Here is a 17873-nt window from a genome sequence, read left to right on the forward strand (position 1 = left end):
AATATCAATCTAGCACAATTCAACACAACTATTAAATTTGGATTATTTAAAAAGTGGTAGACTAACTTCATTGAGACGATTTACAGTAACTTAACTCTTTGAGGGACACATTTTTTATACTGGATGAATTTTTATGAATATTTGTGTTTTATTCTGTGTGATCCTTTCTTCCGCTATAATTTCAAGTGCATGCGTAAAGTACATCACAGCGCTGTGTAATTATCATTGGTAGTTTCGTGTTATATTATAAGTTATATGTTATATAATAATTATATTTGTGTTGTGTAATAGTTATATTTGTATCTATGGGTATATATTTTTCTGTAGGATTCTCTTTAAAGAATAAGTAATAACAAAATTTAATCTAAATCAGTTAAACAATTTAAGAGTGTATGGGAAACATACAGAGACACACAGACATTCCATTCTATATATATTGTAATATATATAAAATTTTATTTTATATATTTTATGATTAATGATAAACACACATATCGAGGACTTTAATTTACCTGGTGAACTTTGCATTTGCAATACATTACCACCAATCGGAATTGTCTTCGGTCCGGGTAATTTATCGATCAGTCGTCCGACTCTTGAACGATGCACGTAATAGTCATAACCAAACGCAATAATTACTGTAATAATAAACAATAAAAGTACAGTAACAATCATTTTTAGAGCCGACAATAAACGGCAATAGTGTTTTGGTTATTTATAACTGCGCGTCTCTTAACGGAATAGAGTGTAACGTACAAGCTCATGAACAATTCTGTCTAAACTATGGACACAACATTGAATTTTTATGAATGTGACGTCTATAAAGTTGACTGATAACTACGTATCTGAACCTCTTATTATTTGTTGGAGATCGTTTATCTCGCAACATGTCTAAAAACATTTGTGTCACCTCGTGAGAGCGTAGAACAGATTGAAATGAACATACAAGTCTTATACTGTTTTACGATATTTGCGAAAATCATCGAAATATTAATTTTAGAATATTGAATAAAAGAAAGAAAGCAAGAGCATGCATTAAGATGGTAGGGGAGGAACCGTTCAAGCTATTGCATGATTGTTACGAACAAATTGATAGTATAATTAACAGTATGAAAATGCCAGATTACGGAACGTTTTTGTCATATATAAATGTCCTTACATGCACTTACAGCTACTACATACTCACTTGGGACATATCTAATACTATATTATGATATGTAATATTATATTTATACATCATTCATTGTATATTAGTTTTATATAAACGTCAACTTTAGACGTTTTGTTTTAGCATGTTATTTGTCAATATACGAACATACGTCAATCATGTTGATAAATATGTTTCTCAATCTAGATCTTGATTATTTTCATATTAAATCTTAAGTTTTTTTGTAAACAGCTTGAGTTCGAAAATATATATAAAGTAGTTGTTTCATAGACACAATTATTACTTCTTTTACAGGAGATTTTTTATATATTTGGAGTTTTTAGATATTATTTTTTTAGATATTATAAAGTTTTTGTAAATATTATAAAGAAATACAGTGAGCATAAAGAAATATCTAAATCAGTGTAGTTAGAAATATCTAAATCATGTTACTATCAAAAAAACAGTTTAAATATGTACTCTTCGATATAGAATATTTAGAAAAATATCATAAAATAATCAAATAGTATCAAAAACAGAAAAAAATCTAATTAAATTCGCCAATTGACTAATTTGTTATTTGTTTCTTCAAACAAAACTCGAAGTCAAGTATCGATAAAAAATCAGGTTGAAGAAAGAATCTGTCGTCTATATAACATGATCTTCTTTTATATATCAATAAAAAAATTAGCTATTATCAAGCTAGTCCAAAAATTGTTCTATGTGTGTGAGATATCGACTTCTTTAGATAGTACTTCTAAAGATAAGATAGCAAGATGTTTGTGAATACGATTTTTATCGATACATATTATGATAAATGTGTTTTTTATTTTTTAAATTGTACGTTACTCTGAAATTACAAAGATAGTTCACATTGTTTTTCAACTTTTTGTTCAAACAATGAAAATTTTTCTCTCTCTTTAGAAAAATGTGAATAACAAAAAATGTTATCATAACAAAAAATCTTATCATTTTGAAAATTTTACGAATATTAAGGCAGACATTCTAATTGATTGATAGCACATATATTCGCCAATAATAAGTTCAAATATTTTAAATATTTTATTAAAATATAAAAAGAGTAGTACCCCATATATTTTTTTTAGCCGTTTTTTCTATTAATCGAACACTATAATATATTAAATGTATCGCTTATGACAAAAAAATATCTTTAAATCTTACCTTGTGAAACATAATGCGACAAAAACAAAGCAGCTTCTCTTAATACTCTAAACAAGCTGGCACTGACATAAGATTCGTTTGGTGACCAGTTAGGACCATAATGCTCATGTTTATTTCAGTTATTAACGGATTGCATTAATTGTTTAAGATATTAACCTTGATTTTCATATAAATATTCTGTTACATATTCTCACCTTACTTACCTCTCTTACATAACATTATAAAGTTGTAATAGACATGACATAATAAATAATTATTTAAAATATAATTTTGTTTATATTTTATTAATAATTATGTACAAAATTATGCGTTTCTTCTGTAGATAAATACGTATAAAATACAATAATTACAAAATTGAGAACATTTGATTTGTCTTAGGCAGTGGCGTAGCCAAGGGGGCTGAGGGGGTTGCAACCCCCCCCCCCCCGAAATTAATTTTCTGGATTACGCTAAGTGTGAGAAAAATTTTTTCGAATGACCTTTTTTGTTTGTCAAAAATAAAAAGTACAGCCTCCCCCCCGAAATTTTTTTCTGGCTACGCCACTGGTCATAGGATAATGTAACGTCATCGTGTGACATCGCCTGTAATTTTTGTATAATAATATTTAACATTTATATAAAACTTATATCTTTTATAATATAAGAAACTATTGATTCTCATTATTTATTCATTGCAGCTATTTGTAACAGCTATTTGTAAGCAGTTTTCGTGTAACTGAGTTACATGAAATTGTTTCAAACTTCCTTTAATTAATGTCTTCAGGTATACTGTAAAATGTGTATACAAGATTAAATTGTTGTATAAAATATTTACCCATTAATGAATTTGTGCGTCCAGCGCTTGTATACGTCAAAATTTATACTATTTATACAATTATATCCCGGGAGCAATATAATATCCCTGCTTAAAACGATGAATATAAAACAATAAAATTATATTATTTTCAGTCTAAATTCAATGCAAATCAATTATCATCTTATTGACTCATATTGTTTTAGATTGAAATTCTAGTCTAAACCTTATATAATTTTATCGTGCTTTGTATCCATCATTATAAGGACGGATGCACAAAACAATAAGTAATAAACATTTTTTTTAATTACGCATTGCTTTGGAATTTTCAATAATTTTGAATTGAACGATAATTATACAGTAATACAATAACTTCAATTCCTTGAATCTATTAGAGAAGATAAAAGTGCAGTAAGCACACGCATACTTAAAAATTAGATATAATATTAAAATACTATTTAGTATTTGTAATAAGATAACTTCAGGAAGAACAAAAATAAGAGTGCACTAATAATACCGTACTTAAATATTATTTCTTATCGCCAAAATTGTAGTCGCAACGAGTCGTATTGTGTACGAAAAATATTAGAAAGTTATATGCCACATTGTATACGATTTAATATATTGACGACAGCAATCAATGGCAGCAACGAAAGTTCCTCGAAGATCTCTAAACTACATAAATTCGATAATTGGCACAATGATGAAAATTTCGATGATATGTATACCACGCGTCATTAGTTTTTATACAGCACAAAAATGTCGCAAAAACATTGCAGAGATGTCACACTGAAACATTGTAACATTGTATGGAAGTTGTGAAATGTTTCTGCAACGTTGTTGCAAGATTGCGGCAATATTAAAATTTCAGAAACATTGCAATTAAAATTCTAAGATATCTAAATCAAATAAATTGAATTATTAAGTCTCAAAGAACTTTTGAAAAATATTATTTTAAATAATAATACTTTTCATCACATAATATGGTTTTCTTCAACGAAATAACAGTTTTTATTTTAAAAATAATATTTCGTATAAGAATATCATATTTTAATTAAACAAACCAAAGTCAAACAAAGTAGAAATATTAAATCTAAAAAAATCTTTACCTCTGCGTGAATTTTGTGCAACGTACAAGCGTTTTTAAATATTGAAACAGTATAAGTGCGTGTACAAATACATCAAAGTGCGCTATGGACGTAGTCAATATAGAGAAAAGTTTAGCGCTGCAAGTGCTTTGGAACGACGGCTAGGTCAATCCTGTTGCTTTATTTGATACTTCGAAACATTTGTAGCATCGAATCGACTCAAATAAATAGACAACGCGGTCCATTCAAGCGCTAGGAGGCCTGAGAAAGAGACAGAGAAATATAAAACGACATTTATGCTAACTTTTACGATCCTGCCGTAAATAAAAGTAATGCAGACACATCATAAATATATAAATTAGAGCATTAGAGTTTTAATTATTTTTATAATATTTCCGCAAAAATGTTTTGTTGTTTTAAAATTTCAGTAAAATGCTGCAATTTTATGTCTCCGTAATCTCTACAATATAATACATTGCAACTTGCAATGTTGCAACATTCCTGTAATGTTATTGCAAGCTTCTCTTGTATGGGCCGTTTGTAAATATTCTTACAAATTACAATATTTCTGACACAGTCATTAATGTTTCTATTTATAATACGAATGTATAGGAAAAGAAAAGAAAAATGACTAGTCTCTTGCCCGTAAACGAGGAATTTGCCGCGAAAATAATCCTTTGTGGCTTTTCGTTTCATGCTGAGTTTATAACCGGAGAATACGATACTACAAGAATGAAAGTGATATGATGATTTAGACTTATTAACTATGATTATCAACAGTTATATATACACACCGCAATGTTTTTTCAAATCACAAACAAAACAGGAACTCATGTGAAAACACTATTGAAGGGGACATCACTGGCATATTTCGCAAATTTCTTTGCTCGCTTAATACAAAACAGGTAAATGTTCACAGATAAAATGAAACTTACTGAACTGTTAACGCGAATATATTTATGGATGAGTTATGATGTGACCATAACTTTCGTTTATATACGCGGAAAACAATCTTAGTTCGTGAAACTAATGAATGGAATAGAATAGTGAATAGAATAGAATTGAAACTGAATAAATAGAATAGAACCAGATAAAAATTCAGCGACAAGAAATGATGGATGAGATCCATTAGAGACTGCAAGTGCTTTGAAGCGCCACATGGATCAATCATGACTTTTCTTCAAACGCTTCAAAAACATTTGCAGCGTTTAATGGTCCGTAACCTATGTTTCTGTTATCGCAATCAAAAACATTTGTTTGAACATTCAACTGGTTTAAAACTTAATTGACACAATTAAGAACAGTTTATCGGATAAAAATCTTCTACAGAGATCTTTCTGTTCTATGTATAAGCGAAGCTTTGTCTGGTCCCACAAGAGAAAAAAACGAACAGTGTCTTTTCTTCCGTGTGATTTGTTAAAAACGATTTGATAATATCGCATAGGTTTAAGGGATGTCTCCGTTTCTGACCATTGTCTCTGTAAATTTGGCAGTAGAACGATAGGCACATGAATTCACCAAACCCGTTACCTATTTCATATCTTCACTCATTCATTTCATTCATATCTTCATTCATTTCGATTCACTTTGCGCACACTATTCATTGAGGTAATTGATTGCGAATGCTGCTTCTTCACTTTTTCGAGTCATTCTCCAAATCCGTAATCGTTGGAGTCACGCCGTTGAGCTCATCTTGTATCTCTTGAAGGCTCTTGCCCTTCGTCTCTGGCAGTAGAAGTACGGTGAAGAGAATACTGGCGATACAGAATGCACCGAACAGCCAGAAAGTCGTGTAGTTGCCGAACGCCTCGATGATATTACTGGAAAATTTGGTGATGATGAAGGCTAAGAACCAGCAGACGGACACTGTCACGCCAGAAGCTTTAGCCTTGACATTAGAGGCAAACATCTCCCCCATCACGGCCCACGGAAGAGGACCCCAACCCACACTGTAAGTGGAGATGAAGATGACGAGTGCGACTACTGGTAACCAGGATATCTGCGCCACTACATCGTCCGCTTGCTGCACTTCCTTCAGGTAGAAATAGAAGCCCAGGGCACACTACGAAGCAAAATGAATAAACTTAAGTTAAAGGACTTTATAATGTGACATCAGTCCGGTGAGTCGAAAAATTCCAATAGTTTGATTTTTTTAATAAAATTTTACTTGACTCGATTGCATTCTGCATATTGCATTGCCGATTGCATTGCTGAAAATAAATTCATTAAATATCGTGAGTTTAATAGTGATTAATCACTACTGTTTTCTTTAGTAATTACGAATGATACTTTTCTGTAAGAGTCATAGTTGATTTGTTTAGAAATCTGAAGCAAATTATACTCGTGGTTAAGATACTTGAGAAAATGATAAAATATGTTTACATAATGTGTATGTAAAAACGGAGCTCATGCCCTCTTATAGATTATTTAACAAACGTGTCGCATTATTGAAAATTCAAGTGTTCTGAAATCTCTTCTCTCAGAAATATTGAATCTCGTGTTAAGCCAAGTTCTGTGAGCGCAAAGATTACAATTTTATTCGCTTGTTCCCTACATACTGGTTTCGTTATGACAGAGTTCGTGCAAAACCGATGGATTCACTAGTCGATGCCGTTTTATCGCGAGCGCCTTCGTTCCTTGCCGCGAATTCGAAGTCCATTTACGTAATCGTGTATACGGAATCACGTGGACGTGCCTCTCATTGCATGTGCACCGGATCGCATCATACGATGCAATAACGATCGCCGCACTTCATCGCCATGCATATCGGGCATCGTGTACGATGCCCGACCTTCCTTCTCATTTCGCAAGCAACATGCATTCCATGATGCACTTGTTACATTTTCTACATCAAATACTTCCGAGAGTGGTGAATTTTCGCGTTCAATCGCATTTATCTCCGCTCAGCCCGAGGATCATACAAAATCCAAGAGGCTACCCCGAGCCGGAGTAACGTCGACTAATTGAACTACACGTCTTGTCCTCGATAGTGAGATCCGCGATAAAAGTAACAACTCTTAAATGGCTTAGATGTACAACGGGCGTGTAATTAGATACGTCGGCCGTGAGTGTGTCGCTGTGGAATGCGTTTAATGAACTGATATGCATAATCGGCGAGAGCGATATGAAAATGAGCCAATAGCGAGCAATAATCACTATCGTCTTCGTAATAATCCGCTACAACAATGTTAAGAAAAGTTTCTTGTAGAATTGAACAGATGGACAAAAATGGATAGAGGTCCTGAAGTGTAATTTTCTGCAGTCTCTTCTTCTCAAATTTTGAAGATTCGAAGATGTTTTCTTAAATATATTTCAAGATTAAATTAAGTTATAAATTTAAGAATTAATCGTATCATATAAATTGTCCCCCTGAAACTCTCTATGAATTTGTTGACGAGTAGAAAACACATGCCTTTGAATTCGGGAGCGAAATACATTCGGCAACAATTAATACAACTATTTTGAAAAAATAGGCTCAAACAGCATAAATTTCTAAAATACATCTCAAAAATCTTTTAAAGTGCCTAAAAGGCATAGGATGTTCTTACGACGTCCATTAGAAGTTTGTGCTGTCTGGGGAAGATCGCTTACCAAGCTGACCGTCTCTCCGATGCCGGACAAGACAAGGAGCATCCTTCTGCCTAACCTGTCGACGACCACAGGCGTCACCCCTGACGCCAACATTTGTACTACACCAATAATAATCGGTGCTTGATCCGTTGGGACGGAGCTATTGGCGCTGATGAAGATGTTTTGCATGTAAAACAGCACGAAGTTGATGCCGGTCAACTGTTGGAAAGAAGCTAAGGCGCAGGTATAAATCAAGGCCTTGCGATTAGCCTTCACCTTGAATAAGTCGGAGAGACTGGCTTGATCCCTGAATGCTTCCTCGATTATAGCCTGGAAAAAAAACGAGATTTATTTAGCAGCGACAATTGAAGTTTAACAATGTGCACAGGATGCCATGAAATCATTGAGTGGATGTACATTGTAAAAATGAAAATCTCAAAATTGGGAAAAGGAAATAATTTTCCGAAAAATCATAGTGTGCTTGCACATAAAATTGTAATTTTATATTTTTTAGTGCTGAAACAACAATCATTTCTCTTCGTCTGGCATTCGCTGTGTACACATTGAAAGTAAACATTCAACAGTTTTGGGTGACCTCTGTATTTAGGAAGTAACAATGTTTGCTTAATCAGTCGTGATTGTCCTTCGCGAACCGCGAAACTATCGTTTAGGATCAAAGAACGGCCTTAGCCGCGACCTCGCTTATCCAACGTGACCTGGCGGACAATATATGTGTTTGAGCATGCGTTAACCATGATCGCGCACGTGCTCGCGGCGCAGATAATATTGACGATTACCTTGTTATTCAAATAGCCAGTCTCGAGATCTACTCGCGGAAGTCGCGAACACGCTCACGCGACAGAAATCACGATTTTTGTTAAAAGAGAAAATAAGTCCGGTCTTTTCGAATCTTTATAATTTTAACTTGAGAATGTTATATATCATAATCAGTGTTTTAAGTTGTTGATTGATTTTCGTTAAATCTCTTATTAATCACTGTTTTTCACGTTTTAAAATTAAACAGCAATTTCTTGACTTTTTGTTAGGTTAGGTTAGGGTATTTTCTCCAAACAAAGAAGCAAACAGAAATTGTTATGGCTCACTTACTTGAATTTCATCGGCCTCTTTCTGGACTGCTGCTTCAGACTTGCTTCGAAGCTTCGCCAAAGACGCGATTGCCTCCTCCTTGCGACCCTTGCTAAGGAGATAATACGGAGACTCCGGCATCAGTATGAAGCAGGCGAAGAAGAGTATAGGTAAAATGGCACAAATGATCCAAAATACCGTGTAACTAACGTAGGGCCCGATAGCATAAGAATACAGTAAACCAACCGTGATGAAGAGTTGAAGGAAGGAACCCAATGCACCTCTGATGGAAGTCTGCAAGATTTAATAATTGTCAATAATATATAGTTATCATCAATTAGCAATTACAGAAAAGCTGTTGGAACAGAGTTTTCATTTCACACCGTGAAAAATGTTTGCAAGTATTGACATGAATTTTAGTTATAATGAAGCAACGTGTTTTGGTTGAAAGGCAGAGTTCCTGGTTTTTAGAACCAAATTTGGATAAAAATCAGAATAAGACCGCTAAATTTCTTGGAGTGAGACTTTACTCCAAAGTAGTGAAAATTGCGCCAGTCGAAGTTAGAGCGAGAACTTCACCCCAAACGAGTTAGAACTCACTCCAAACGAGTGAAAAAATTATTCGCTTGGAATGAGTTCTCACTCGTTTGGAGTGCGTTTTCACTCGTTTGGAGTGAAATTCTCGCTCTAACTTCGACTGGCGCAATTTTCACTACCTTGGAGTGAAGTCTCACTCCAAGAAATTTAGAGTGTAATTTTTCTCTTATTGACCCTTTGTTTTCCTTTCTTGATTATGCCTCCTATTTTCAATTTTTGTAAATTAGTTTTAAATAAGTTATATTTTTTGTTTATGTAACTTTTAACTTAACTAATTTTATATTCCATTAACTTTAAACCTAGCTTAAAAAGGAAAATTAACTTTCCTAATGCTGGATACAACGTATAGAACTTACCTCAGCGATCTCGCCCACGTACATAGGAAGGACCGTGAATGGGATAGCCAGAGCGAATCCAAAAATTAATCGAGCAAAGTACAGTTGTACAATCTGGGTCGCAGTAGCAACCAACGTCCATCCAATCAGAAACGGTAACAACGAGAACAGCAAAGTTCGTTTGCGGCCAAACCTGCGAATGAATGTCGAAGATAAAGAGAAATCGATTTCCGTCATTGTATACAACAATTCTACATTTACTGACAAAAGGTAAGAAACAAAGTGTTCTTTTAAGAATTTTTGTATCTTATTTATTTCTTGAGATACATGCATCAAAACAAGGATTAGATTATCGAACTGAAGAAAATAAAACGAAGAAGTGCATTGAGCAATAATAAAATTAAGACATCATCGTAATGATAAATATGTACTTCTCGCCGAGAAATCCCGCGATGAAGCTGCCGAAAATCGTTCCAGCGGGCACCAGAGAACCTACCCAAGAACTCTGTTCTTTACTGATCGGTCCATCCAAAGGTCCTTCAACCCAACGTTTATCATCTTCCAACATAGGAAGAACCGGACTCGTCCATCCTAGCATAGCTCCAACCGCAACGATACATATATTGCCTGTAATCACGTCGAAATACGGAGATAATGTGCGTGTATATGAATTCTTGAAATTCTTAAAATTGTAATAATGAAGGAACAATGAAAGAGAATACAGAAGCGCAATATATAGGTTCGACCATAACAGTAATTATCTACAATTAGAACAATCATGGAATTTAATTTTTTTCCATTATTAACGTAACATTAAATTAGGGAAGTAAATTTTAGGGGAGAGAGGAGGTGCAAAGGAGAGGGGGATTATAAAACTTTGTAGAACATTTCTTGAATTTCATAGATCCGAAAGGATAAATTGCCAAATTAGGCTGATTTCTAACTTAGTGTCTTTGTTGAGGTTGTGTATTTGTGTGTGTTGGGATATTTCTAAATTTCTAAAAATTCTCTGTATGTTTTCTCGATAATAATATCCTATATCCTGTTTCTACATGAAGCGACGCGCAATATACGGACGTAGAACGAAATATAAGCGCAATGCAATGAATCTGCGATAAATGTATACACAGTAAAGTGAGGAAAACCAACAAGGCGTTTATTACAACGCGATAATGTGCGCCTCGGCATTATCGTGTTTACGTAATCTGCGACAGATTGCCGTTGCGCTGCCGACGGTGTGTTGCGTTATCACACAATTGTAAGAGGCATGTGCATGTGGCATCGAGAAGATAAAATCACACGGATTTTCATTATATCAACGTAATTGTCATTAATGACGGCAAGCGCAGGACCGCTGAGAATCTTTATTCTGCAATTTCCGAGGTGAGAAAATCATCCGGCCATCTCTTCGTCACCGCACGTCACCAGCAGACAGTTTGACAACGATAAGCCGGTCGTACGGAAGGACAGGTCGATCAGTTCGTTGCAAATTATATTAACCGTCGTCTTTGATTACCTGACACTGTCCTAGATTTCCATAAATTATACGCGGTACTTAATTGACTCGCGATTATTCAAGCAGCAAATTTTCGAAAGCTCTCGCGCGACACGTATGCAGCAGGCTCGATCTGACTGACCAATTAGGGAATATATATTAGGGAATATATTTGGTTATATTTCACCTCATTTATCCTCTATCTCTAAGGTAATAGTGTCGAACAACATCGAATTATATATATTCAATTGTGAATTGAAGCACTTTTGTTCGCAATGCGAACGATCTGAAATCAGTATCCATAATTAGCACATCACGAGGTCAACAATCCTCGCTACAGATAAATCCGCCTTTCCTCAAGTCTAATCAGCATTGTCGCCTGCTCATTTCCTTTTGACCCATTTTCACGCTGTGTCAAGCATCGTCGCTTTACTAATTACGCTGCGTTCAATAACTTTTCATCGATTGATCGCACGTATTGCATCAAGCGACGACGATATATTTAGCAGCGCAATAAATCTGTGTAGAGTATTATTACACAGATACACAGATAAGCACTCGCACAGATTCACTGATCTGTGTATACGTGTAAAGGCACCAACTACGGAGTAGGCACAGATAATATGAAATAAGAGCTTATTTCTTCTAAAGCACTCTGACGGAAAGTGCTGAAAAAGTTGTTGCATTTCTTATAAAACTCATTATATGTAATGCTAAGTGCTAGGCGAGAAACGTGTATGAAGATATAAATATTTTTTGCTCTTGATTTGGTTAAAAATTAGATATTATAGACATCAAGTTGCACTTATTTGCTTCAGGTAAATTTATTGATGTTGATATTCAATATACGTTTACAGCATGAACCACAGATAGAACTTGAACGATAGAACCTAAAGAATGCGTAACAAATGGATCAAATTTTTTTTCTATTTCTTTTTGTTCTTTATTATGTTTACTATATTTAATTTTCGTTTTTCTCTTTATTATATTTATTTTTCGCATACGTGATATGTTTTAATAAATAATTGTAGTTTTTTCCAATGTATACACAAAAATAGCAAAAATAGCATAGCAAAAATTATATTAAAATTATATTTTTTATATTTTTTGTAAAGCTACACTGACATTGTAGTGTAAATTACTATAGAAAATATTATAGAAAACTACTTTCTAGAAAAAGACTCGAAAACTAATAGAACATTACTATAGAATTTGACTGAATCTACTAAATATATAATATAAGAAAATATTCAAGTAATTACTATAATTTTGTAGTAAAAAGTTAAACATGCATAACATTTTTATAAATATAGTAATTCCGATTATATGTATGCGTAATATATCTCTAAATGTTTGCGTGTTATTAGATATTTTAAATAATATTAATATTTATTTGTATTGTGCAGCAATGTTAATTTAAAAAAGCATTCCACAATCAGTTCTGTGATCTTACGACAAGAAATACTACGAACGTATAAAAGAAAGTGACTTAAGGGTCACCGCCACTTCATTTTCGACTATAAAAATTTCCCATCGTCGAAAATAGATAATTCTCGTTGACCAACTTTATATATCTACTTATTTAATCCGTCGCAGTATTTATGCATGATTATGTAAAAAAACTACGATAAAAAGAAAATAAATTATTCTTAAGCGAGATAACACGTGATCTTGCGCGTGTTTCAAAATAAAATTATCGATATGGAAAGCAAAATGTAACAGAAAAAAATTTCTTTTTATGGCCTTGAGCAGTGCATCTTTGCCCTCTTAAATGAGATAGTACGAGCGACAACGCTGTCGCGTCAATCAGAGACGGAAGAAGACGTTGACCCAACATCGATCGGATAATACATTTCATCTGTTGGATTTCCACTCGTCGGCTTTCATTCAGGCTATTATCCACCGCCTCAAGAAATTATAATTCACCTTCTTTTTCCTGTACGTGACAATCCGCCTCCTTTGTTGGTCCGCATTCACACGCGCGCAAAGTTACGCGTGACGGATTATCGCGTCGACAGAAATATACGGAGCTGATGACAAAATAGTCCGCAATAAGTGCGATAAGAAGTGAAATGGAATTAAATCGACCGCCGTGAGCGCACTTCGCGACGTCAAGAGCATCTCTCTCGCGTCGCACATCGAAGAGCGTTGGTCGGAACTCCAAAGCAGCAATGATGATATTTCCCGTATTCTTGATTGATGACAGCCGTCATTTACCGTATCGTACGTTATTATTCTTAATTTTCTTTTGTAACTGTAACTAAAAATTTTACCTGGTTGTTTATGAAGTAGTGCGAAAATTTTGTATTCAGTTTGATGAGTTTTACTTTCATATAACGGACTTGTCATCAATACTCAGACATCCCGTATACTCATCATTTATTCTAATATAACATCTATGCATTTCTAATTCAAATTAAATGAAACTGGTCATTCATAGAATACAATAACGAATTGACCGCGTCTAGGTGGCTTCAAATATGTTATACATGTGATCTTTTTAAATATTTATCTTAAGAATTGGAAAATTCGTCTAAAATTAATAAAATTCTTCTAAAGTATTAAAATTGGAATAATATTACAGCTAAAACGTGAGAAAAAGAAACTAATTTAGTAGTAACAAAGTAAATTTTTTAGCCTTTCGAAATTTTATATTAATATCCTCCATCATGAATGAATAAAGTTAAGCAATGTGTTACTAGATAGAATGAAGTTTCTTGCAAATGATATACTGTTTCGGATAATAAAGCAAATTTCATCCATAAGATGATTAAAATCGAGTATGTAGAGAAGAATATTGCGGCGAAGAATAGTTTTATAAGTTATGTGTAACGACGATTACGCATGTTTCGGATATTGTTGCATAAATATTAATATGTCCGTGTACAGATGCTAAGCTCAGCATTATAGCGCGTATTTTCACACACGATTATAAATACCGTTAACGTCATTGACGTTGCAAAACCGTGCGAATTGACATTGCACCACATCCAGTTGACAAATATTGACGTGAGCGCGCGCGCTACGTAACATTGAACTGCGTTCGACATCGAAATAGTGGGAGAACGCGTGTGTTTTTTGCGACGAATTAAAAATTAAGACGACGCATGATAGGATAACGTAGTGGATAGTTAACGACGGGAGGCGTCGCTACGGATATCTAATTACCCGGAAAAGTCCAGATTGTCGCGATACAGTCGAAAATAAAAATGCTGTGACAACCCAGAGTGTTATCTATCACATAATCGTGATAAAGAGATGGAATACAAAGGAAAGTCAATAAAATTGCGCTTGCATTTATAAAATCGGTCACTGATAAAGAGAAGAAAAAAACTCTGTAAAAATTACCAAAAGGAGAGAAAGAACGTGGATACAATGAATCATGGTATATGTGATAAACACGATTCCGTTTTAAAGTCGTGATAAAACTAGCATGCCCCACGCGTCGACCAGATTACATATACTAAATCTGAACGCACTTACTAAACGAAAACAGAAGAGAAAGTATAGAAATAGGGCAGAATAGAAGAAATAGGACAAAAACTATTCAATTAATTCTTTCCATATGTAATATTCCATATTATGTAACGAAGAGAATTAACCCATATATCGTAAAAATTGCTTCTACTATTAAATAAACTTTATTAAATTCTTGCTCATTTTCTAAAAAGAGAATCAATCCATATATCGTAAAAATTGTTTCTACTATTAAATAAACTTTATTAAATTCTTGCTCAGTGTATTCTTACAATTAATAAAAATATATTGATAATAGGCAATAAGTGGGAGAATGTCTACGCAAATTGTATACATTTGGACCAGATGGTTTAAAATAATACTTTATCAGAGTGATATTTATGTACAAGTAATAGTAGGACACGGAGAAAGTAATGTAAAAATTACAACGTCTTATTTTGTAATCTTGAACCATATAGAAATTGTGATCGAAATTTCTATATATCTGTATATCTATATTTCTATATTTCTATATATCTATTTTAAAATATTATGCACGTTTGACTTTCTACTGTAAAATTATAGTTGTTGCTTGTTATAGAAACGATCAAAATAGAAGCAGAGTCTTTCAACGACGCAAAAGTCGCGGACTCATCACCTCACCCTTTCCGCGACTTACCGTGAGGCGACGGACAGCCGAGCGTAATTCTCTCACGAGAATTACGCTAACAGGAGGATATAAGTAGAGCGTTTGTGTTAAAACTTTTCATTTTTTTGGAGTTCATCTTTAGCCTGAAAGAAAACGCCTTTTGTCACGAAGAATTATCTTACGAGCACAGTCAAAGAGAGAAGTTCCGGAGTCCTTTCTCTTTCTTTACTTTCTGAACATTTTGCTGACGATCGACAGAATGTATAGGATGCTCGGATTAAAGTGGCCAATGGTATTTATGCAAGGTCAATAAGAGATGCTCAGATTGATAATAAATAAATGAGTGATGAGAATAAACAATGATATAACAAATCGCGATTAATAATTATGAAATTTAAGAATTTTGTTTATACAAATAACAATAAAATGTCACTTGGAGGGCTCAAGTGAGAGGCTTTTGTCAGGACTATAAATTATAATTTATACACGGAAAAAAAAGATTTGCTAATATATGGACAACTAAAAATTGTCCATATATTAGCAAATCTTTTTTTTCCGTGTAAGCATATGATTATATTTAAAGCATTCAAATAACGAAATTTCAAAGTGTGTATTCACACACATGACGATCATAAATTTTGATTTTCGAACATTCAAATCTAAATACTACTTTCACATCTAAATATTCGGAACTTCGAAAACTCGAAAGAGTTTACGAAACACTGCCCAAAATGAATTTCATTAAGAGTTTTTTGATATTTTAAATTTTCGAACTCTAATTGAGGATTCAATGTTTCGTAGTCAGATTATTCAAAGCTTCAAATTTCAACTTCAAAAGTCGAATTATACCGAAGTTGCGAAGCTTCGAATATATGAAATAATACTACGCCAAATTATTGTATCAGGCATTGCAAATTGATAAAATGAATTGAAAATGAACCGAGGACGGAAAGTCTAGGAGGTGGATACGTTACGCTTCGCATGAATAGATATTCATTTACCACGTTGACAGATTGTAATACAATATCGCGGTGCGGCATACATATTCCAGCGAGTAATATATCACGTACGTGGAAGTATCCGCCTCTCTCGTTTACGGAGATTGATGTCACGTGGAAACAAGTAGACGACGCTATGAATATTGGTCGTCGACTCGTGCTTACTACGAGCGAACAAGATTGCTCGTTGATTCTCGTATAAATAAATAATTAGTCGGGCCACGAGAACGAGAGAAGGTCTGTTCTCTCTCCGTTCAAGGATACTCGCTCGATCTCTTTCTCTTTGCCTTTGCGCATTTTGATTTCTCGCGAATCATTATAACGGAACTAATCAGGACTAATCTGTATTTCGGTTGACGAGCAAGAGTCGTCATACGCGAGAATTTGAATAATCAAGCGTGATTCATCGCACTTTAATCGCAAAGAGGAACCGGAAAAAACATCTTCCAAAATGCGATTTTTTACGCGCGGAGAAGCAATGTAAACAGATAAATGTATGTAAATTTTTTGTTAGTAACCTTATTAATCGTGATTTGCAAAAGTTGTTATCAGTATTATTAGTATTTCATTCATATAAATGGGAACAATTCTTTTTAGTACAGAAAGTATAAGAAACGCAAAGATAAAGTACCAAAAATTTAGTCACAAACATTAAAAAGCAACTTAATTACTTTGTTTATAAATACCTTATGAGACTTATTAAAAAAATCAACCTTACACACGAAAACATTACCGAGTAAACAGTATATTAATAGGATTAAATATCCCATAAGTGATAATTGTGTGATAATTTACATGAAATATCGGACCACTGAGACACCTCACAGAAACATGAAAGCCCAAAAGAGAATGTCAGTAGAATCAATGCTTCCACTGATAATGTTGTGAAAGAAAAATAAATCGGATAGGATTCTGCCACTTTCAAGAATTAATAAGCCAAGATCCTTTAAAATTAAATAATGGCAAGGGATCGACATAAGTTCACAGCAATAACTAACATGTCTAAAAAAATGATGTTGCACACGCTCAATCAAGATATACTGATCATCCTACAACGGCGCTCATATTATTATTATTGTTGTTGTTGCTACAGTGTTGATGTGCAAGTGAGCAGTAAAAATTTAAGAATAAAAAGGACTGTGAAAGAATTTGGAATACTTAAAAATAAACCCAAGCACGAGCAACTATTATCCGTATATGAACATTAAAAGTAAAAAGATCAGAGCAGGAAAACACACCTAGATCTCTAATTAATGAGTTCCTTATGAGTATTTCATATGGCACTGACATTTTGCACATAGAATAGGCAACGAAAAGGAATACAAAAAATACGAAAATAAATAAATAATTAGTCGGGCCACGAGATGAGAGAACGTCTGTTTTCTCTTCGGTCAAGGATGCTCGCTCGATCTCTCTCTCTTTCTCTCTCTCTCTCTCTCTCTCTCTCTCTCTCTCTCTCTCTCTCTCTCTCTCTCTC

The 17873-nt window shown here is 33.9% G+C and overlaps 2 protein-coding genes across 2 annotated transcripts in view; both read right to left on the reverse strand.

The window, feature by feature from the left end:
* LOC116848337 overlaps positions 1-789 on the reverse strand; it is a 26443-nt gene extending 25654 nt beyond the window's left edge. Inside the window, 1 exon segment of the mRNA XM_032824293.1 lies at positions 513-789. Coding sequence (XP_032680184.1) covers positions 513-675 — 163 coding nt within the window. The 5' untranslated portion in view covers positions 676-789.
* Positions 790-3059: 2270 nt separating this feature from the next.
* The window catches only part of LOC116848316 (facilitated trehalose transporter Tret1-2 homolog), a 21942-nt gene continuing 7128 nt past the window's right edge, over positions 3060-17873 (reverse strand). Inside the window, exons 3-7 of the mRNA XM_032824255.1 lie at positions 10230-10425; positions 9820-9991; positions 8888-9160; positions 7802-8110; positions 3060-6272 (exon numbers count right to left, since the gene is read on the reverse strand). Coding sequence (XP_032680146.1) covers positions 5844-6272; positions 7802-8110; positions 8888-9160; positions 9820-9991; positions 10230-10425 — 1379 coding nt within the window. The 3' untranslated portion in view covers positions 3060-5843. The remainder of the gene's footprint in view (positions 6273-7801; positions 8111-8887; positions 9161-9819; positions 9992-10229; positions 10426-17873) is intronic.

Source organism: Odontomachus brunneus, unplaced genomic scaffold (genome assembly GCF_010583005.1).
Source record: "Odontomachus brunneus isolate Ranch 3 - 2012 unplaced genomic scaffold, Obru_v1 Obru_scaffold_093, whole genome shotgun sequence".
Taxonomy (NCBI): Eukaryota; Metazoa; Arthropoda; class Insecta; order Hymenoptera; family Formicidae; genus Odontomachus; species Odontomachus brunneus.